The sequence below is a fragment of the Electrona antarctica genome (genome assembly GCF_951216825.1).
Source record: "Electrona antarctica genome assembly, chromosome: 13".
NCBI lineage: Eukaryota > Metazoa > Chordata > Actinopteri > Myctophiformes > Myctophidae > Electrona > Electrona antarctica.
In genome coordinates, this window is record NC_136794.1 from 48,943,190 (window position 1) to 48,965,101 (window position 21,912).

General features: G+C 44.3%; 1 protein-coding gene across 1 annotated transcript in view; it reads right to left on the reverse strand.

The window, feature by feature from the left end:
- Positions 1-21,912, reverse strand: part of obsl1b (obscurin like cytoskeletal adaptor 1b) — a gene marked incomplete at its 3' end in the record, with an annotated part of 104,075 nt that overhangs the window by 54,316 nt on the left and 27,847 nt on the right. The window contains exons 14-28 of the mRNA XM_079517852.1: positions 20,318-20,593; positions 18,512-18,790; positions 17,866-18,144; positions 17,318-17,593; positions 15,749-16,045; positions 14,917-15,192; positions 14,314-14,586; positions 12,582-12,857; positions 12,114-12,389; positions 11,517-11,792; positions 10,038-10,316; positions 8,714-8,983; positions 7,198-7,464; positions 5,711-5,983; positions 3,523-3,795 (exon numbers count right to left, since the gene is read on the reverse strand). Of these exons, the coding sequence (XP_079373978.1) occupies positions 3,523-3,795; positions 5,711-5,983; positions 7,198-7,464; positions 8,714-8,983; positions 10,038-10,316; positions 11,517-11,792; positions 12,114-12,389; positions 12,582-12,857; positions 14,314-14,586; positions 14,917-15,192; positions 15,749-16,045; positions 17,318-17,593; positions 17,866-18,144; positions 18,512-18,790; positions 20,318-20,593 (4,146 nt within the window). The remainder of the gene's footprint in view (positions 1-3,522; positions 3,796-5,710; positions 5,984-7,197; positions 7,465-8,713; positions 8,984-10,037; positions 10,317-11,516; positions 11,793-12,113; positions 12,390-12,581; positions 12,858-14,313; positions 14,587-14,916; positions 15,193-15,748; positions 16,046-17,317; positions 17,594-17,865; positions 18,145-18,511; positions 18,791-20,317; positions 20,594-21,912) is intronic.

The window sequence follows — 21,912 nt, forward strand, 5'->3', positions numbered from 1 at the left end:
CAACAAAGCGGCCTACGCCATGCGGTGCATAAGTGTACTACATCACAACCTCGTTTGGCCTGTGTGTGCGCTGGCTGATGAACATCGAAGGTGAGACAAAAGAAGAAGAGAGACATTACAGAGAAGAATAATTCTACTATATCAGATGGATATCGTTCCATTTGATTCCAAATTGTGTGTCGCGTTTGTTTTCAACATGAATTAGAAGGCATTATGTTGATTGTATGTTTTTGTCGTATAATTAGATAAGTTGAGTCATGAGTAGCCTACTTATGCAACAATGAGGTGATTTCCTCGACGTGAAGAGAATATTAAGTTGAATATTGCTTAAACTCTGGCCTGTTAATGTATTTTTATTTTTTTCTTATTATTGTTTAGCTGGTTAACAAGGGCCCAGCGTCATTTATTATGTACTACCCTAGTAGAGCAGAGTTTTAGTTAAAGCATTATAACGTATATGTTATTGCACGTCCTAAATTTCCTCAAAGCGGCAACGTCTGTTAAATGTCAGTTATTATTTGTACTAATCATTTGACCATTATTCTTTGTTTGGGATTGGGTATTTGTCAAAAGAATGATTGGAATTACAGACAGCTGAGTTATCGAGGTGTAAAGGGGATTTTTACTGTGGGTTTTAAGCTAAAATGTAGTCCATGACCTAAGGGGTCATGAAGTGAATGTTGTAAGTGTTTATTTTTTATATTTTAGCAAAATTAAAGTAACACAGAGAGAGTCCTAAAAGCACACCGAGGATGAAATGTAATGTAATGTAATCATTTGTGACAAGCTGTAATCTTGAATGTCTGTGTCTGCAAACCATTTTTGAATTCTACTGTAATTGTTGATTTCTTTGTGTCATATTTTTAATGTTCCAGTCAGTGCCAAAGGGAGGACGAGGGTCAATTGTGTTTCCATATTCGTTTTTATGAGGCATGGTTGCCTCAAAGGGAGGTCTGATGTATCTGGAAATCACAATTCACATTAATATAGATAAAGAACCATGTTTTAAACTAAAGTGGATCTTTGTCTCTCAGGGCCTGAGAGAGTGACATGACGTGTTTAGACAGGATGTATGGGCAGCTGCAGGAGGGACCCTAAAGATCTGGCTTGCTGATAGTAAACGGCCAGGCCTGCAGGACACCTACTGTTCTGTGCTTGCTTCCTGGTGACCAACACCTTATTTAGACATGTTTGACCATTTGGTACAGGGGGGTTGGGACCACCTTTGCATTTCCTTTGTGTATAAGGTCTACTGAAAATGTTTTGTAACAGTTAGTTCAGTGGCTCACACGCCGTGAGGCGGGTGGGCCAGGCCCATGGCTGTGAATGATGTCTTGTACTCTCTGAAAATAAATGGAACTCCGGAACCTTCATCTGCCTGCCTGTGCTTTTTCATCCATCTATCTGTGCAGAACTTCTCCGTATTTTTGCCTGAGTATTTTCTAGTCTAAGTATTCAACGTCTGTTTATGCTCTATGGGGAGAGGGAAAGCACTCTCTCCTTTGTAGAACAGATTCTTCATAAGTCACTATGCTTACGTGTGTCTGTAAGTCACTATGCTTACGTGTGTCTGTAAGTCTCTATGCTTACGTGTGTCTGTAAGTCTCTATGCTTACGTGTGTCTGTAAGTCACTATGCTTACGTGTGTCTGTAAGTCACTAAGCTTACGTGTGTCTGTAAGTCTCTATGCTTACGTGTGTCTGTAAGTCTCTATCCTTACATGTGTCTGTAAGTCACTATGCTTACGTGTGTCTGTAAGTCTCTATGCTTACGTGTGTCTGTAAGTCACTATGCTTACGTGTGTCTGTAAGTCTCTATGCTTACGTGTGTCTGTAAGTCACTATGCTTACGTGTGTCTGTAAGTCACTATGCGTACGTGTGTCTGTAAGTCACTATGCTTACGTGTGTCTGTAAGTCTCTATGCTTACGTGTGTCTGTAAGTCACTATGCTTACGTGTGTCTGTAAGTCACTATGCTTACGTGTGTCTGTAAGTCACTATGCTTACGTGTGTCTGTAAGTCACTATGCTTACGTATGTCTGTAAGTCACTATGCTTACGTATGTCTGTAAGTCACTATGCTTACGTATGTCTGCCAAAAGCATAAATTGTAAGTGTGCTTTCCCATGTTCTGTAGACTTCAGTATAAACCACAGACTAAATATTTAACAGCAGACCGGGATGAGCAGATATCTTTGTCATTTCAATACTACACAAAATCCTGCTTCAAAACGTCCAACATTTTTCATTTATATACCAAGACGGAGAGGCATCCCCTGTGGGGGGAAAAAAGGAGTGTTTATTTTGGAGACCTGATGACAACAACCTTAGTTCTGAAGGCCAGTGGGTAAATTTAGATGCAATGAGAGGAGATCCAAATCCGGAGGAGGTGCCAACAGCAGCCTGAAGTCCAGACTGTTCCCTTCCCCACCCACGCTAGTGTTGAAAGAACAGCCTCTAACTCACCCACCGGCCTGCGGATCCGCCCACTAAGTCACCTACCAAGCATGCACAAAGAAGAACTTAACACGTAGAGTTCGTACGTCTTAATCCCTAGAAGATGTCCAAACCTAAGGCTTTTATGGAGTGCAAAAAGCCAGTAGCACCAGCGAACAGCATGGAGGCTCTAGGGTTGTGTCTCTGCAGCAACACGTAAACAGATTTGTGACCCGTTGCAGGAGAGCATCCACATGAAGTCTATAGCGTCACAACTGTGGGATTGTCATAACAGCCCAACATTCAGTGACCTACAGTACTGGCTCACAATGTGTTGTGACGCATTGTGAGCTTGTAGATCGACTATTTTCATCGACGAGGGTCCCCTGGAGGACCCTGGCAAACGCAGTGTTTAGGTGGCAGGGGACAAAGTAGAGACCCCTGGAGGACCCCCAAGAGGACCCCCTGGAGGACCCTAGCTGGTGGCAGGGGGAAAAGTAGAGACCCCTGGAGGACCCCCTGGAGGACCCTAGCTGGCAAACGCAGTGTTTAGGTGGCGAACGGCCATAAAAATAAGCCGGCATGCAGATTAACTCAGCAGGCCCTTCCTTTGAACATCCGATCCACTGGCCTTTGACGTGCTTCATTAAACCATCAGGGGCTCTAGTGATATTGCGTCAATACATTCACAGCTGAAAAGTCAACTTGGGCTGTGGAGCAAATCACCTGTTGGTAGACATCATGTCTGAGGTAGAACAACCGGTCCCCTCCCCCCCCCCCATCATCACTCATATTACTCTTACTCAGTCAACTGAGTTTCCCTTAAAAACACAGCAGTGAAACAGGTGTGTGTGTGTGTGTCTGTGTGTCTGTGTGTGTGTGTGTGTGTGTGTGTGTGTGTGTGTGTGTGTGCGTGCGCGTGCTGGGGTCGTTGGACAACGGAGGTAAACAAAACAGCAACAACAGTGCATAGTGACAACAAACAACACGTGCGTGTGCGCGCGCGTTGGGTCGTTCGACAACGGAGGTAAACAAAACAACAACAACAGTGCATAGTGACAACAACACGTGCAACAGAGCAGACTCACGTTCCACGGTGAGCTGGGCCTGCGTGCGGTCGTGGAGGCTCTCGCAGCTGTAGGTGCCGCGGTCGGCGAGGGCCAGCCTGTGGACGGTGAGGCTGCGCGCGCGGCCCTGCTCCGTCAGGGTGAACTTGGAGGCCCCGGTGGGGTGGATCAGCACGCCCTGCCTCATCCACTGCACCTCGCCGCCGTCCAGGCTCACCTCCACCTCCAGCGTGGCCTCGCCGTACTCCTCGGCCGTGACGGGCGCCATGCATTTGGTGAACAGCACCTGTTGCTCTGAACCGTGACATCGGCAGAATTAATTAATTGGAACAATACAACGGAACACATTCACAGAAAACCAGTGGTGGAAAGTAACTAAGTACTTTTACTTAAGTACTGTACTTAAGTACAATTTTGAGGTATTTGTACTTTACTTGAGTATGTCCAATTTCCACTACTTTTACTTCTACTCCACTACATCTCAGAGGCAGAATTTGTACTTTTACTTCACTACAATTATTTGAAAACATTAGTTACTAGTTACTTTGGAGATTTCAATTTTGATTAGAAAACACACCTTAACCACTTCAACCCTATACATTTCGGCCATTTGAAAATAGCCGATCTACAAGCTCACAATGCGTCACGTTGCGACGCATCTATTTTCAATAGATTTTATACACATTTTGAACTTGTGAAATGGGTACTTTTACTTTTAGTGCTTTAAGTACATTTTGATGCCGATTCTTTTGTACTTTTACTCGAGTACATTTTCAATTCTGTACTTTTACTTTCTAAATTGCAATTGAAGTAAAACAATTGAGTACTTTTTCCACCACTGCAGAAATCACAGAATAAATTCGCGGCACATGTTTGCAGGAATTTTTCAGTGCAGGACTTTTGTAAGGGGCGACCTGTTCGAGAAAGTGGCAGCTAGAGGCCAGTAAATGATTAGGTATATTTTAAAGTATGTTTTACTGTCATCAAACCAAATCATTTCAAGTTAGACTCAACCACAGAGTTGTACAGTAACATCTCACCAGCCCTGCACCCCCCCCAACAAAAAGCCACTGTGCCACTTGTCTCTGTCAGTTACCAGAGGAATCCTAACAGGAGAAGCTGCTAAGCGCTGGCCGTCAAAGGCGCCTCTTCAACAATTTAAACATGTCTAAAGGGCCGGGTCATTATTTATCACATACTGTACACGCTCGGTGGCACAGGCTTTTGGACCACTTGCTGTTCCGATTTGATTCCTTGGGCGCGATTCATACTCCTATTTTAGAGCCGAATAAAAGTCGGTTCGGCTCTGTAGAGCCTACAATGTGACGTCATTTGAGGTTCAGGGGGGGGGTGGGTACCGTCCTAAAGTCGGCTCTTCGGTGCTACTGAAAATTTCTGACGAGCCGAAATCATTTCGGCACTACAGCCGTAAAATAGGAGTATGAATCGGCCCTTGGCCTCTGCCAACACCAAAGTTCTCGTTCACCGCCAATATAGTTCACAGAAGTCATTTTTCTATGGAGAACAACATTGGGTCATCTGAAAATTGTCTCGTATATAGGCATTGTGGTCCAACAACCCAGGTGACCCGGGTAATTACGTCAGACTTTGGTGCTCTATAACAGTGGTCCTTGAGGGTTGAGGGGTTTCCTGGTGGTCCCCAGGTTTCCTGGTGGTCCCCAGGTAAATGTAGAGTTGGTTAACCAGGCTATAATCCTACTTCCCTCTCACTCTCTTCCTGGTCCTCTCCCTGTCTCTCCTCGTCACACAGCTGTCACATTCCCCATCCCTCTAGCAACGCTGTCCAGTCCACGTCCACTCCAGTGTTTCCCAGCTTTGTTCCATGCCTGATGGACAGCCCCCCCCCCCCCCCACACACACACACACACACTCTGGCACAACAAGCATTCCATTCCACGACACCACACCTCACCTCACAGCACATTCATCTCGTTTACTCCCAGTCGTAACATGAGAACCCTGGAGCCACTGTGTCAGCAGACAGACGCCGGGCACAGCGAACGACTCACCTTGTACCTGGAGGTTTGCCTCGGACAGCAGTCCCTCCGCGTCGGCCGTAACGACTCACCTTGTACCTGGAGGTTTGCCTCGGACAGCAGTCCCTCCGCGGGCACAGCGAACGACTCACCTTGTACCTGGAGGTTTGCCTCGGACAGCAGTCCCTCCGCGGGCACAGCGAACGACTCACCTTGTACCTGGAGGTTTGCCTCGGACAGCAGTCCCTCCGCGTCGGCCGTCACCCTGCCGCTGTCTGACACCTGGCAGCCGTGGACCCACAGCGTGTGGCACAGGCCGTTGCTGGACACCGCGAAGCGCTCGTCGTCCTGGGGCACCGGCTCGCCTCGCAGGCGCCACGCCAGGCGGGTGTCCTCCGGCGAAACTACGCACTTGAACGTCACGTCCTCCCCCTCGCGCACCGTGATGTTGTGCAGCTCGGCGATGAACTCCACTAGACGCGCCGCTGAGGGTTAGAGGGTTAGATCCTTTGAGTTAGTTATTTGTCCTTAAATAACTCATTTAGACATGGGAACGATTCTACAAAATGTCTTCTAAATCCTGACAGTTTTCTGAAAAACCTCATGTTTCCATGTCAGTCGTTCTCAAACATTTTCATGTCAATGACCCGCAAGATTATATGTAATTGGCCACCGACCCCCATCTGAAAATATGTTATTCCAGGGACCCCCCGGAAGCAAAGATTTTAGTTAAAAACGTTCGCTCTGAAAGAATATATGTATATTCAAAGATCTGCACTACATTTTCACGATTTTTCAAAAATAGCAGACCTACAAGCTCGTAGCGCGGCACTCGGTGCCGCGCTACGAGCTTGTAGATCTGCTATTTTTCAATAGCTAAAGCATTATAACATAATGCTTAAAACACCAAGAGGGGTTCCCACCCCCTTGATTGACAGAGGTTCACATCACTGACAAATAATATTCATGGCTCGATGACTTTGATTTCTGCGGTGTTAAGCCTATATATAAATGGCCCATTACATACCAGTGAGACTTGGACCAGACAGTGAACATTAGCTCCAGAGTCATCTGGCGGTAGAAATGGCGAGATCTCGTTTTGTGAGTGTTGCTGCTAATGAGCATTCCAAACAGGGTATAGCAACAAAGGTTTGTCAAAATAGATCACAAAAAGTATTTTATGGTGACCAAGTGCCGTGCGACCTTGACTTTCAGAAAGCATTGTTTTCACTCAGTTGGACATAATAAACAATCTGATCTGGCACAACAACCAAAACATGTTTTGATTTATTGTTTAATGAATGTGTGCGCGATGACATCAATTTACAGCTTTGTTTAATTTATGAGCCTACAAATGTCTATTGAAAAGTTATTTTAAATGCCATGTTTGTGTAGCAGTGGCTACAGAGCCTCTGCCTGATGGCCTCAAAAGTCTAATATCTCCCCTGGTCCAGAGGGATATCCCTTTATCCCGGGCGTTACATTTGGAATAGTTGTGCAGCAAGATGCTAGAAATGGGAGCCCGCTGTTTTTGCAAACGGCCGACTCTGGAGCTAATATTTTAATTTCATTTTTTGAGGATGTGATTGAACCTCACCCAGAGGTCCATCCTTGGGCCCCCTCATCTGCAAGTCCGCCTATTATAACATGGCCAGAGTTGGGACAAGTATACATACAGTAAATGTAAATATGGACCTACTTTCTATAGTGACGGTGGCAGAGGTCTTGTCATCCGTGGATTCACAGGTGTACTCCGCCGCATCCTCGTCCGCCAGTTGGTGGACGGTGAAGCTTCGCTCGCGACCTTGTGCCCTTATGGTGTGTCGACGGCTAGGGGAGATCTCCTGGCCAGCCTTTAGCCACTGGACGTCTCCTTTGGGCTTGTTGACCTCGCATCGTAGCGTGAGGCTGCTGCCCTTCAGGGCCACCACGTTCTCCAGAAGTCTGGTGAACTTCACTGGCATTTCTGTTTTAATAGAATGTGTGGTATAATAATTATATAATAATATATATATATAATATGATGTATGAAAATATGACTGTTTCAGGGATTTGTTGTAACAGATTTTAAAATTATTTAACGTGTGCATGAAATCAGCAGTGGTGGAAAATAACTAAGTACTTTTACTTAAGTACTGCACATAAGTAAAATTTTGAGGTATTTGTACTTTACTTGAGTATTTCCAATTTCCAGTATTTTTACTTCTACTCCACTACATCTCAGAGCCAACATTTTTACTTTTACTCCACTACAATTATTTGAAAACTTTAGTTACTTTGGAGATTCAAATTTTGATTAGAAAACATACATTAACCACTTCAACCATATACTTTTCGACCATTTGAAAATAGCAGATCTACAAGCTCACAATGCATCGCGTTGCGACGCATTGTGAGCTTGTAGATCTGCTATTTTCAATAGATTTTGTACACATTTTGAACTTGTGAAATAGCACATTCTGCACAATGAGTACTTTTACTTTTAGTACTTTAAGTACATTTTGATGCCGATACTTTTGTACTTTTACTCAAGTACATTTTCAATTCCGTACTTTTACTTGTAAGGCTGAGCTCACACCTTTCATGCAATTCTCGTGCTCGTTGGATGCTTGTTGTGTTGTGTCATGGCCGCCCAATGTATTTCCAATGGAGGTCACATGGTTTGACACAACATTGTGTTGTGTGAGGGGGAGGGGTGTTTCGACTGCGCCCCTCCCCCTCACACAACACAATGTTGTGTCAAACCATGTGACCTCCATTGGAAATACATTGGGCGGCCATGACACAACACAACATTCATCCAACGAGCACAGAGCATTGCATTAACCGTGTGAGCTCAGCCTCAGGCTGAGCTCACACCTTTCATGCAATTCTCTGTGCTCGTTGGGTGTTGTGTCATGGCCGCCCAGCGGCCCAATGCATTTCCAATGGAGGTTACATGGTTTGACACAACATTTGTGTTGTGTGAGGGGGAGGGGGCAGTCGAAACACAGCTGAAAGCCATACAACAGACCATGTGACCTCCATTGGAAATGCATTGGGGCGGCCATGACACTCACAACGCTGTAAAGGTCTGAGTGAGGCCTAACGAAGTAGTTCTAAATTGCAGTATTGGTACTTTTACTTAAGTAAAACAATTGAGTACTTTTTCCACCACTGGAAATCAGTGCAATAGAACAGTGATTATGTAAATGTGTGGGCGGTTGATTCCTTACCTTTGACGGAGACAGTGAAATACATCTCGTCTGTATTCACGTCACAGATGTATTTCCCACTGTCTGAAACACGCAGGGGGTTAATAGTGAGATGATGGTTTTTACCCTCACTTGAGATGTGAACGTTGTCTTCGTTCAACAAGCGGCCGTCTTTCAGCCATCGGACGTTGGCCCGTTCTTGGTTCACTGTTGCACACAGTGTGACACTCTCGCTCTCGTAGGCAGAGATGTCGGTGTCTGTGTGTTTATTGACAAACTGGGCTGGTAGCTCTGTGGGCGAGGAAAGAAAGAAAGAAAAAATCATCAGCATCATAGCAAAAGCAGAATCATATCATCACTGTCAGACTAAACTTTGTATGTTTGGCACATTTTAGTCCCCTGGAATGTTTTAGTGTTAGTCTAGTTTTAGTCTACTAAATATAAGATTTTAGTCGACTAAATCTACTGTTGATTTAGTCGAACAAAATGTATTTTGGCGGGCCTTGATGCCGTCGTAATGACTGTTTTTTTCACTTGCTGAAAATAGCTGATCTACAAGCTCACAACGCGTCGCAGCGCGACGCATTGTGAGCTTGTACATCTGCTATTTTCAGCATGCAACCAAGTGTAACATGACTTGTACTGGATCTCTTGTCCACTAGTCCCTTCCTAACATTTTAGTGTAGTTTTTATTTTTTGATGAAATTGTCAGTATATTTAGTCTATTATTTAGTCATCATAGCTTAGTTTCCATTTAGTTTTCGTCAGTGATAAAAGGCAGTCGACGAACATTTTTCGTCTTAGTTTTAGTCGACGAAAACAACACCGCCTACAGTATTTACTCACAAGCTCTTTTTAACACTTTTATTGATTAAATACTTATAAAACCCAACAGGCAGACTAACCACTTTCAACCTGACATCACTAGTATTTTGTGAATGAAGGTGACATCTTCGATCTCAGCATAATATCTACAAGTAAGACGCGCGAACGCGGGAAGCGAACGCAGCTCGTAAATTGCAATAACAATTAGAATAAATTACGTACTTGTTAAGGTTTTTTTTAAGATTTATTTTTTTAAGTTTTTTCTTTAAGTTTTTTTTTTAAGTTAAGTTTTTTTTAAAGTTAAGTTTGTGTGTGTGTGTGTGTGTGTGTGTGTGTGTTTTTTGTGTGTGATACAGCTGTACCCTCTGGTGGCGGGCAGGTGGTGTTACAGCGTGACACACACACACAGACAGACAGACATGTTCTGCTAGGTCTGCGTTCGCAACAAGCTCTACATCGCATCACGGCGCCATAAAATATTCTGCCCAAGAAGCGACGGCCTGTAGAAGCAAAACACTACCTTGAACTTCAACCAACGTTATCATCTTGTCATCGACGGCATCGCAGATGTACTCTCCCGAGTCCGAGGCCTGAAGTCCCGAAAGAACGAGCTTCCGCACGACGTCGTGGCTGTCGATATGAACGCGATCGTCGTCCGATTCCAGCAACGTGTCGTTCCACAGCCACCGCACGGTGGCGTCGGGCCGCGACACCTCGCACTCCAGAATGAGGTTGTCTCCGGCCACCAGGATGTGACGCTCCGGGGTGCCAGAGTTTCCAAGTATGCATACAGGAGGCTCTGGAGGTAGAAGATACAATACCGTTTTACATTATTTTGCAATACCAAGTCATTATTCGGAGTAGAACCGCTGCTCCTTCGCCTGGAAAGGAGCCAGCTTAGGTGGTTCGGGCATCTGGTTAGGATGCCTCTCGGGCGTCTCCCTAGGGAGGTCCTCGAGTCACGTCCCACTGGGAGGAGACCCTGGGGCAGACCAAGGCACAGTTGGAGGAAACACATCGACTCACTGGCCTTGGAACGTCTCGGAATCCCCCAGGAGGAAGTCACTAATGTTGCTCTGGAGAGGGAAGTCTGGAGCACTCTGGTGGAGCTGTTTCCCCCGCGACCCGACTAAGGATAAGCGGTTGAAGATGGATGGATGGAAGTCATTAACGGTTTATTATTATAACATAAGAACAGCCAAACTAACCACACACACGCGTAGGCATGTGAGGCGGCTGTATGTGAGGCGGCTGTACAGTACTCACTGTACTGTACTGTACTGTACTGTACTGTACTGTACTGTACTGTACTGTACTGTACTGTACTGTACTGTACTGTACTGTACTGCAGGGGTAAACAAAAAAAAACTACTGTCTATCCCCTCACTCCCCTCTCTCTCCCTCTGCCGCTATATGATGCTCAGCCAATCACAGCACAGAATGCCCCTCTCTCTCCCTCTGCCGCTATATGATGCTCAGCCAATCACAGCACAGAATGCCCCTCTCTCTCCCTCTGCCGCTATATGATGCTCAGCCAATCACAGCACAGAATGCCCCTCTCTCTCCCTCTGCCGCTATATGATGCTCAGCCAATCACAGCGCAGAATGCGTCTGACGCATTCTGAGGTTGCAATCTTCTCTAGAATTAGTAGTTAAGATGACATACAGGATATTTAGTAGTTAAGATGACATACAGGATATTTAGTAGTTAAGATGACATACAGGATATTTAGTAGTTAAGATGACATACAGGATATTTCGTAGTTAAGATGACATACAGGATATTTCGTAGTTAAGATGACATACAGGATATTTAGTAGTTAAGATGACATACAGGATATTTAGTAGTTAAGATGACATACAGGATATTTAGTAGTTAAGATGACATACATATTTGCAATCATATTTGGCTTCCATAGATCGATCAAGAGATAACAATGGGATTTATATCTTCGAGACATTTTGAATACAACGCATGGATGAGTGACGTCGTAATGACCTTTGACGGTGATGTAGAACACGATGTTATCGTCCCCAGCATCACAGGTGTACTCCCCGGAGTCTTCCAGCCCGGCGCTCAGGACCACCAGCGAACGGAAGGATCCTTGCTCCTCGCTGCAGTAGCGCTCGCTGTCGTCGATGAGCTGCTTGTCTTTGTACCAGCAGACGGACGCGCTTGATCTCGACAGTTCGCACACCAAGATGATGTCATCCGATACCAAGAATTGCTTTTCTGTGTTGGCCTCCGTTTTCCCCAGGATTTTCACAGGCAGCTCTGAGAAAAACGAGGAAACCTTAACTGTTAAAAGTGATGTTCTCTTGGAATTCCCCTCTCGTGTACCAGTGGCACGTGTCCCGCGGACCGGCACCGGTCCGCGTACCGATGGTTGGGAACCTCTGGTGTAAACTAATTTAAACTTTGAATTTGATTTATTTGTATTTGTATTTGTTTATCTTGTCTATCCTTGTTATCCTTGTCCAGCGGCTTTGTGATTTTAGTTCCAGGCATACGACACACACAGACCCTCTCACAGATGGCTACTAGTCTCTTGCAGAGCTACGCCAAAAAAACAACAACAACGTGAAAATGACTTGCCTTTGACTTTGACCTGGAAATCCATCACGTCGTCCTTTGCATCGCAGACATACTTCCCAGCGTCTGCTACTGTCAGCGAGTGAATGGTTAATTGGCGCATCACCCCGTCCTCAAGGATGGTGACCTTTCTGGAATCCTCGACCTCTTCGCCATTCTTCTTCCAGGTCACGTCAGCGTTTGATCTGGACACCTCACAGTCCAGTACCAACGTCGTCCCGGCAAGCTGTTCCACTCCGCTCGCCATCTTCCTCGGACGCACAAAACGCACAGGAGGCTCTAAAGGAAAATGGAAAGTGTGACATTATTAGATCTGGGGTTACTTTGATCTAATTAGTCACATGAAAACCTAGTGCCCCTTTTCTGGGGCAATAATTGGCAAAAATGGCTATTTTCAGCAAAGAGATTTGGTGTAGAGACCTACTGTAAGAGAGGATTCTACTATTAGATTATTTCCGTTAAAGTCCATACCTGCTATGTTTACAAAGAATGTCATGGAGTCGTCGGCGGTGTCGCACACGTATTCCGCGGAGTCTTTGACGGTGGTCTCGGGTATAATGAGCCTCCTGTAAACACCGTCGACCTCCAGGATGAGGTTGGCGTTCTCCTCGACCTCCAGCCCGTCTCGGTACCAGCGCACCACGGCGTTGGGCCTGGAGATCTCACAGCTCAGTACCATCCTCTCGGACGTCTGCTGGCACAGCTCCATCTGAGACTGGCTGGGAGATACGATCCGTACCGGAGGTTCTAGAGGAAAAATGAATACAAGTTTAGCCCTTGTTAACACATTCTGAACGGGAACCCCTTTTGGTGTTTTAAGCCTTATGTTATGCTTTAGCTGTTGAAAAATAGCAGATCTACAAGCTCATAGCGCGGCACCGAGTGCCGCGCTACGAGCTTGTAGGTCTGCTATTTTTGAAATATCGTGAAATTGTGCCGCAAATCTTTGAATATACTCTTTCAGAGCAAACGTTTTGAACTCAAATCTTTGCTTCTGGAGGGTCCCTGGAACAACATATTTTTTCATTTCGACGTCAGGCCTAAATGGGTTCATGAACGCTAGCGTCCCTAGTCTGTCAGCCCTATGTAATAAGGGCTATTTTCAGCCAAGAGATTTGGAGGAGAAAAAGGAGAGGGAACTCCTGAGGGAGGGACCCTGGTCAACAACACAGAGAGAAATGTACGCCATTGATTTGATTACATATCACATCGCCTGCCAATATCATTTTGTGTGAGACATTGAAAATATTGGTTCGTTTTGCAAAAATATGTAAAAGACAAAAACGTTACCCTAAGCACCTTAAAGAGAAACGCTCATGCTGTTCATTTTCTTTTCAGTTCATTGTTGATGAAACGTTGTCTATAATTTATAGTCATAATAGTCATAATACAACAATAGTCATAGTACAATAACAGAGACAAACATTCTATCACGTTTCTACTATTCCCATAATAGATTTAGTAGGCGAGCACTGGCCTGGCAATCTATGGCCGCCAATACATAAACCTGATTGATATTTTCATACTCATTGTTTCGGATGTCAATATCGCTATCTTGCCATAAACAAAGCATGGTTACGATTGTGAATACAACAGATAATTAGAGTTGTTAATTGTTGTTGTCTCACAATAGTTGGGGGTGAACTCTGTCTGGATTGATTGATATCGGGGTTCAACCCAATGACCTTCAAAGAAAGGACCACAATTTGGACATACTTAAAGATGGAGTGCCACGATTTTTTCCACCCTAAAACATGATCATCAGGTATTATTACAATATTAGGGGGAAGAACTTTTTCCAAAAAGTGTACATTATTTGTTGAAATCATGCTTTTATGTGGACACGCCCACCAGTTCATTAAGTATGCCTGGTTTGCCTGGTGGGTGGTGATGGGTGGTGATCCACCTGAACTGAAGCCGTACCCACAGCTGTAGTTGTATGATAAAGGGGGAGGGGTTAGGGGAGGAGCTGATAGTGTGATGTCACTATATTACTGTTTATTTCATTGGCCCGTTTGACTCTCAAGGGTTCAGCCTCCAGGAAGAAACCCTAAATACAAAGTTAATACACCATTGCACATAAAAACGACTCCAGGGTGTCTAATGAAGTACTGTCACCTCATAGACACATGAAAAACTGGAAAAATACAAACATTGTGGCACTCCATCTTTAAACACCCACAATATGTACAGGTACATTTACCTGTAATACCAAGATGAAAGAATATGGAGTCATCAGCTGTGTCACAGACATATTCCCCAGAATCCTCCACGCCACTGCAGAGGATCTTTAGCCTCCGATACGGGCCTTCCACCTTGAGCTTAATGTTTTCGCTGTCCTGCAACTTCTGGCCATCCTTGAACCAGTTGACGACCCCGTTGTGACGAGAGAGCTCACAGCTGAGAATGATCTCCTCGGGGACGTGGCGGTCCAGGTGGACATCCTCTTTGGGGTACACTATTGTCACCGGTGGTTCTTTAGGGGGAGGGGGGGGCACATTTAACCCATTTAGACCCGAGTTAAAAACATTCACTTTGAAAGAATATATATTCAAAGATTTGCACCACATTTTTTACAATTTTTCTAAAATAGCAGATCTACAAACTCGTAGTGCGCCACTCGGTGGCGCGGTATGAGCTTGTAGATCTGCTATTTTTCAATAGCTAAATTATAACATAATGTTTAAAACACCAAAAGGGGTTCCCGCCCAAAATGGGTTAAAAGGAGGTCAGGTCAACCTGTACTGAATTCCAGTACAATTCTCAGGACATAAATTGTTTACGAATAGCCATGAACGCTTCTCACCTCGTATGTTAACCTTGAACATTAACGCGCTGTCTCCGGCGCGACATGTGTACGTCGCCGTGTCTGACAGTTGAGCCGAACACATAGTCAGAATCCTTGCGGTGCCATCTGCCTGCATTGTAATGTCGTCACTTGGCTGCATCTCAACTCCTTCTCTGTACCACCGGACCGTGACTTCAGGCCTGGACACTTTGCACGACAAAACAAGCTGCTCGTTTTCCACAACACTTTTGAAAAGCTCCTCCTCTGGGACGTCGGCGAATGTCACCGGTGGTGCTGTTGAAGAACAGTACATTAAAACAAATCAGTGATTTTTTTGATTTACTAATGCGCACACGCTCATCATTTCTCCTAAAGGACTTGTTTTCCAAAAGGTTAGCCATGCTGAGCTCAAGGCCTTTTCATTGTCTAGGTGGCTTTAGAGACAGGACTGCAACATTCACTGTTGAAGCGAAGAAACCGTTAATAAAAGCTCTGTGTAAAAGGAAGTATAGTGTAATTAGATTTGTGAGGGGGAAAAATAAAGCGTCATCTCATGCCTTTTTTTTTGCAGCTGATGGCCTAAAAATGTTTAGAATATAAATGAACTGCATTCAAACGTTAGGTGAAAAAGACATTTAAGAGGAAAGATGACTGATGAGCGGACTTGGTGGAGGACAACAATGCCTCCTGATGAATTAGAGGAATGGTGTTGTGGCTCCTAGCACAGCAGCAACGTGAAATGAACATGTCAATGGCTTTGAGGATCACACATCAATGGAATCTTGACAATGGCATTAGTGGCGTGGGTCACAAACAACGTCTGCATCTATGGAGAAGCTTTGTGTGTCACCTTTCACCTCCACATAGAACTCCTTGAAATCTGAACCGTCATCCTGTTTACAGCCGTGCAGTCCAGAGCACGGCGAAGTGGTCGATTCTGATTGGACAACCTGTGTTCTCTTACTGCCATCTGATTGGGTGCTTATTCCAAATTGTGGCAGAAGCTGCTTTGTTCCATCCTCATGCCAGCGGACGTGGCTCGTAGGGTCTGATATGTCACACTGTTGGAGTGTGACGGGGTTGCCTGCAGCTTCAAAGGCCGCGGGCCGCCATGCTGGCTCTGAAACAGCTGGTGGCCTAATTGGAGCTATGAGGTGCTTGGATTAATTTCATGTTAATAAAAAGGTATTCAAATCTAGTATGTGACCTTCAACATGCTGGAATTCATATAAAACTGAATTGCTGTGCCTCTACAGTTAAAATACACACTGTAGGACACTTGTGTAAAATCACACCTGTGTGAACTGAGTGGTGCAACTCCCCTCCCCCCTCTCCCCCTGCCCCTCTCTCTCTCTCTCTCTCTCTCTCTCTCTCTCTCTCTCTCTCTCTCTCTCTCTCTCTCTCTCTCTCTCTCTCTCTCTCTCTCTCTCTCTCTCTGTAATTAGCACTAGGCAACAGTGCAACACTATCTCTCTCTCTCTCTGTTTCTGGCACAACAGCTCCACTTTTGCCCCTACTGGTAATCATAGCCACACACATAGGTTAACACGGACATTACGTGGTTGCACCACTCAAAAAAGCACTGCTATTGTTTTTAACAATTTAAACCCCTATACACTTCATTGTACGTCAAATAGTGACAACTGGACGATCTACGAGCTCACATTACAAGGAGTTTTGAGCTTGCAGATTGTTTATTCATATAGTATTTTCACCCGATGTTCACATATTGAATGAACCTGTTCTCTCTGTACGTTTCACCTATTATGACATGCAGAATAGGGACGTCGCCAGAGCTCACGTGTGAATCTGTGGTTCACTACCTCAGATTCAGTTTGTGTACATTACAGTATGTCACAATTATTGTCATTAAAGGGCTTTAAATTGCTTTAAACTATAGGCCCTGCTTAATTCGATATACCCGACATTTGTTTTGTGTTTAAATCGCCGTATTTTAATAATTAAAAAGAAACTCCGTCTTTGCCACGGAGCTGGTGGAGAGACCTTCATGTTATGATGACGAAAGCAGAAATCAACCCATGCGCTGGGCTGCTAGGGCTTCTGGGAAATGGAGGCCAATGCAAGTGAACGGGGTACAACGCCGTATGATCTAAAGGTAATAAAACAATCTCGGCAGCGTAGAATATTTGATTAAAATGCGGGTAACGCGTAATAAGCAATAGAACTGTTTTAAGTACAAATAACCACAGCATTTTGTTCATGCCACATTATTGTATCAACATTACACGGTAACTACAGTAAGCCAGTATGAGTCAGCAAAAGGCAGCAAGTTGAATAAGCTCGCACGAGGCTTTGACCAGCAGACACATGTACAGCTCAAAGTTCTGCACAAAGAGCCAAACACGTAATATGACAGGGAGTTAGTGATTTGTGACGAAACTCAAAATACTCAGATCACCTGCAACATCCACCTTGAATTCTATAAGGTCATCCGTAGCTTCACAGCTGTAAACTCCAGAGTGTCTCACTTCGGCCGACTCGATGACAACTGCCCTCAAACTGCCTTTTGATTGGATGTCAATATCGCTCCGCGGGAGAAGATCGACTCCGTCCTTTGACCAATAGACGTGGGCAGTGGGTTCTGAGACTTCACATTGCAGCGTAATCGGGCAGCCCGCTTCCACAAATTTGTTTCTGGCGACTTCTGGAAGTGCTGAAAACCTTGTGGGTGTGGCTGCGGATAGTTTTTTTGTTTAAAAAACATTTTTGTTTTAATGCCAGATTATTTTGTTTGTTCGTGTATTGAAACAAATCAAATCAGTTGTTACAAAACGCTTACGGATCATTTCGTTTACACATGCAATTACACATGAAACATCTGGAGCGTTCCAGATGTTTCTGTCTGGAATGTGTGAGGGGGGAAAAGGTGCACTAGGTTTATGGACAACTGGTTAATTAAAACACTTTGAACATCATTAATAGATGCAATCAAAGCAATGAAATCACCTTGGACATCCACCTGGAATGTCACAACATCGTCAGCGAGTCTACAGCCGTAGAGGCCGGCGTCCGACGGCTTGGCAGAGTTAATCACTAGTCTCCTGGAACATCCGTCCCGTTTCATATCCAGGCCCGTTTTGGAAAAAAGCTCCAGTTCGTCTTTAAACCAGGAGACCTGGGCAATGGGATCTGAGAGCTCACACTGGAGGATAATCGGAGAACCGACGACAATTGATTTACAACTTTCGGACGCTGGAACTGGCATGATCCTCTGTGGCGATCTGCCTACAAATGGTGTTGGTGCAGGGGAAGATTTTGAAGAAAAAGACAATTGGTCAAAATTGCTGCTGAGCTATAGGTTTACTACCAGCTATAGTACCAGCTATAGTACCAGCTATATATAGTGTAAGTGTGTGAACATTCAAACTGAAGCAAATTGTTGTCACTCTCCATTCTCACCAAAAGAGCAAGATCGATCAAGCATATTTGCACAGCAAATTTCGGAACAATGAAGGTTAGTATTAAAGCCATATGTTAAGATTCACTACAGCGGTAGGTAGTGCTCAAGCTTATTTCATATGCAGAAATAAGATACGTTGCAGGACAGGAAGATAAGTAGCCTTACGGGGACAACAGGACACACACAAGTCACCTTCAATGTCCACTTTAAACGTGACGGTATCGTCTTCCGTCGAACACTCATAGGTTCCACCGTGCGTAAGATCGGCAGAAGAGATGAATAGCGCCCTTGTCAGACCTTCGGCTCGCATCTCTGTTCCGCTTTGCGGTTGAAGACGGACCCCGTCCTTGTGCCATCGGACGTGAGCCGAAGGATCGTGAGAGAGCTCACACTGGAGGACAACGGGAGAGCCTTCCCGGATGGTCTTGTATCGTTCCGTCTCCGGGAGCTCTGAGAACCTCACAGGGAGATCTACAGGTTGCATTGATTGCAAAAAGAACGTTTTTATCGGATCATACACACAGTGGAAGTCCCCAAACATCAACAGTGTTTTTACACTCAGGATTTAGCCGTGCGTCAGTATGCTAACTTTAATGAACAAGTTTACTAACTAAATCAAACCAACGGATATAATTACAAATAATCTCAAGTTAAAAGCAAGCAGGAAGATGGACAAAGAATTGGACATAAAACATATACACAAGAGACCAGACACAAACAAACTAACATTCCAAACATACAACATTAAGAGCAGCATAAGAACCAGAGTCAAGTGGTGTAGTTGTACACACAATGGCCACACGCTGACATGAATAGCACATCGGACAAGATACAAGAATGGCGTTCTGAAGAATGGTTTTCAACGGGCTAGCCACTAAAGAATAATGTGTTTAACACACAGACAAGGTGTGGAAAAAGATTAAGATAGATCAAGTGTTGATGTCTACTGAACACATTCTGGAATGCAAAAGTACTATGTTTTACCATAAATCTGTACTTTGCATTTACCAAACTGCAGCGTCGACAACGTGGGGCGGCTGGCTCAGCCAGAAAGTGCTCAAATCATATATATGCTCCTGTGCGGAACTGGGTTCTAATTAGAAGATAGAGATTTCTCACATGACTCTCCTCGGTCTCTCTGCCCTTGGTTTCCTGTCTCTCTCTACAATGATCTGAATTTTATTTCTTTCAAAAACGTAATCTTAGGGGGGAAAAAAAAATCACACCCGTGTGAAGTGAGGGGCGCTCTTATCATCGTACATCATCATAATTAATTATCTCATTCCGGGCTAATCTGAATTTGCATCCTCACCTTCGTCTTCAATGTTTGTGTAATTGTGTTGTTACGTAAATGTTTGTGTTTACACAAACACTTATCCATTCATTGTCAACGGCATTGTTTGTGTTAGGACAACGTTTGTGTTTGCACACACACTAAAAGCTGGACATCGCCTCTCAAAAATGGGAACAATGTTTCAGACATAATGGCAGCATGTTAATGATGATTTGACACATTTTTAAACATGTATAGATCTACTTTTGTATCCCCATGTTTAAGAGTTTAATAAGCCAAAGAATCTGTTTTGGTTAAAATAAAATAAAAAGTACAATACAAAATAATTTTATATTGTACAAATAAGGGCAGCGGAGATTAACTTCTGTTAGGTAATCAGCCAAACATGAACGAAACAACTTGTGGTAGTTAGTTTGCCAATGAATGCAGAACACACAGGGCTGTATTTTGCGTGTCTTAAGTACCAGGTCTTATTACTTAACTTAAGACCTGGAGGCGTGATCAATGCCATTTGCCCATTCTGAGTGGCCAAAGAGCATTGACCACGTCTCCAGGTCTTAAGTTAAGTAATAAGACCTGGTACTTAAGACACACAAAATACAGCCCATTATCTATAGACCAATAATTCACACGGCGGGCCCATCTGGACAAGATGGCCGCCGCGTGAGTATCTGGTCTAGTAGCGTGTCGTTTCTGAGCATCACCTTTTACTTCCACAGTGAACTGGACGCCGTCATCCTGCGTCTCACAACGATACACTCCAGAGTGAGACGGGCCCGCCGATTGGACAACTACGCGCCTCACGGCTCCGTCTGATTGGACCTCTACTCCACCCTGAGGTAGGAGGCGCGCTCCGTCCTTGTACCAGTCGGTGTGGCCAGTGGGGTCTGAGAGCTCACACTGTAGAGCGACGGGACAGCCGGCCGTGACCGTCTGTCTCCGCTCAGCCTCAGACACTGCTGAAAACTTCAGAGGTCGAGCTATACAGGGTTAAATAAAGAATATTGGTTACTTAGTTAAAATGTGATGACTGCTGTCTTATGTTCCCCAATGAAGCGATTTACTTTTAAGCAATTCCCGTAGATTAGAAGACGCGGTCTGATGATGAAAACACACCCCTTAAGACTAAACCACACCCATCAGAGGTGTGGCTTCCAGAGGTACCTTTCACATGAAAGGTTTTTAAAGGTACCTATAGAAGTCAGCCTGGAACAGACCAACAGAATGGGACTGTACATCACATGCTGTTTACAGCGCTACCTTAAATCATTTGGAAAAAGTACTCTTCTAGGGCCAATATATAAGGAAATACTGAAAGCAAATACCTGAATTAATCTAGAACCTTGAGACCTAGGTAGATGTCATTTTAATTCACAATTATAATTAATGTTTTTATTAATCGATTTTCCTTGGATATGATCAAAAAAATATATATTTTGAAATGTATAGAACCGACTTGGTAATTGGTTTATTTATTTACATGTACATTTACATGTTCTGTTATCCCAAGTAATCTTTTTTTCCCCCCGTTACTGAGTTGAGAACCTACCTCTCTGTTTTCCTTAACCAAGGCATACAACACTACACCGATCCACAAGTATTGGCAATAATTATACAACAGGTCGTTTCGAGGAAGCAATCTGATTGGTTGAAACGGCTTTTAGCCGTGGATCAAACCAGCACCATTCACCACCTAATCAAAACAAAGAATTCAGCTGCTCTGTTTTCCCAGAGCGCTAGCAAACTCGGTGGCTAGGCTAGCTAGTTTCTTGGGACATTTGTGGTCGTAGTGACTACATCTGTCATTAAAGAAATATATTTCTTCTTAGTTTTAAGGGTAACTGTTGTATAATTGCAATATTACACTCGAGGGTGTGGTTTAACGTGATTATTGCCACTTCAGTGATGCTTGCGGAACTCGACTTCGTCTCGTTCCTGACCGCATCACTGTCTTGGCAATAATCACGTTAACCCACACCCTCTCGTGTAATATTGCTTAAGTAAACAATAGTGCAGTGGTTTTCAACCTTTTTCATATCAAGGCCCATTATTTATTCAGCATTTGAGCCACGGAACCACCATGTGATGAGATTTAGCCTCTCAGACCCATTTATTTAGCCTATCAGACCACAATTCCACGCTGTACTGTACGTTGGTACCATTAGGAGAGATAACAGGCAAACGATCAAAATATTATTTTTTTTAGATTATCTAATTGTGTAGATGCAGATGTTTAACAATAATTTTGCTCTTGAGAGCGTAAAATGTTAAAGGACCACTCCACCACTTTTCAACCTAT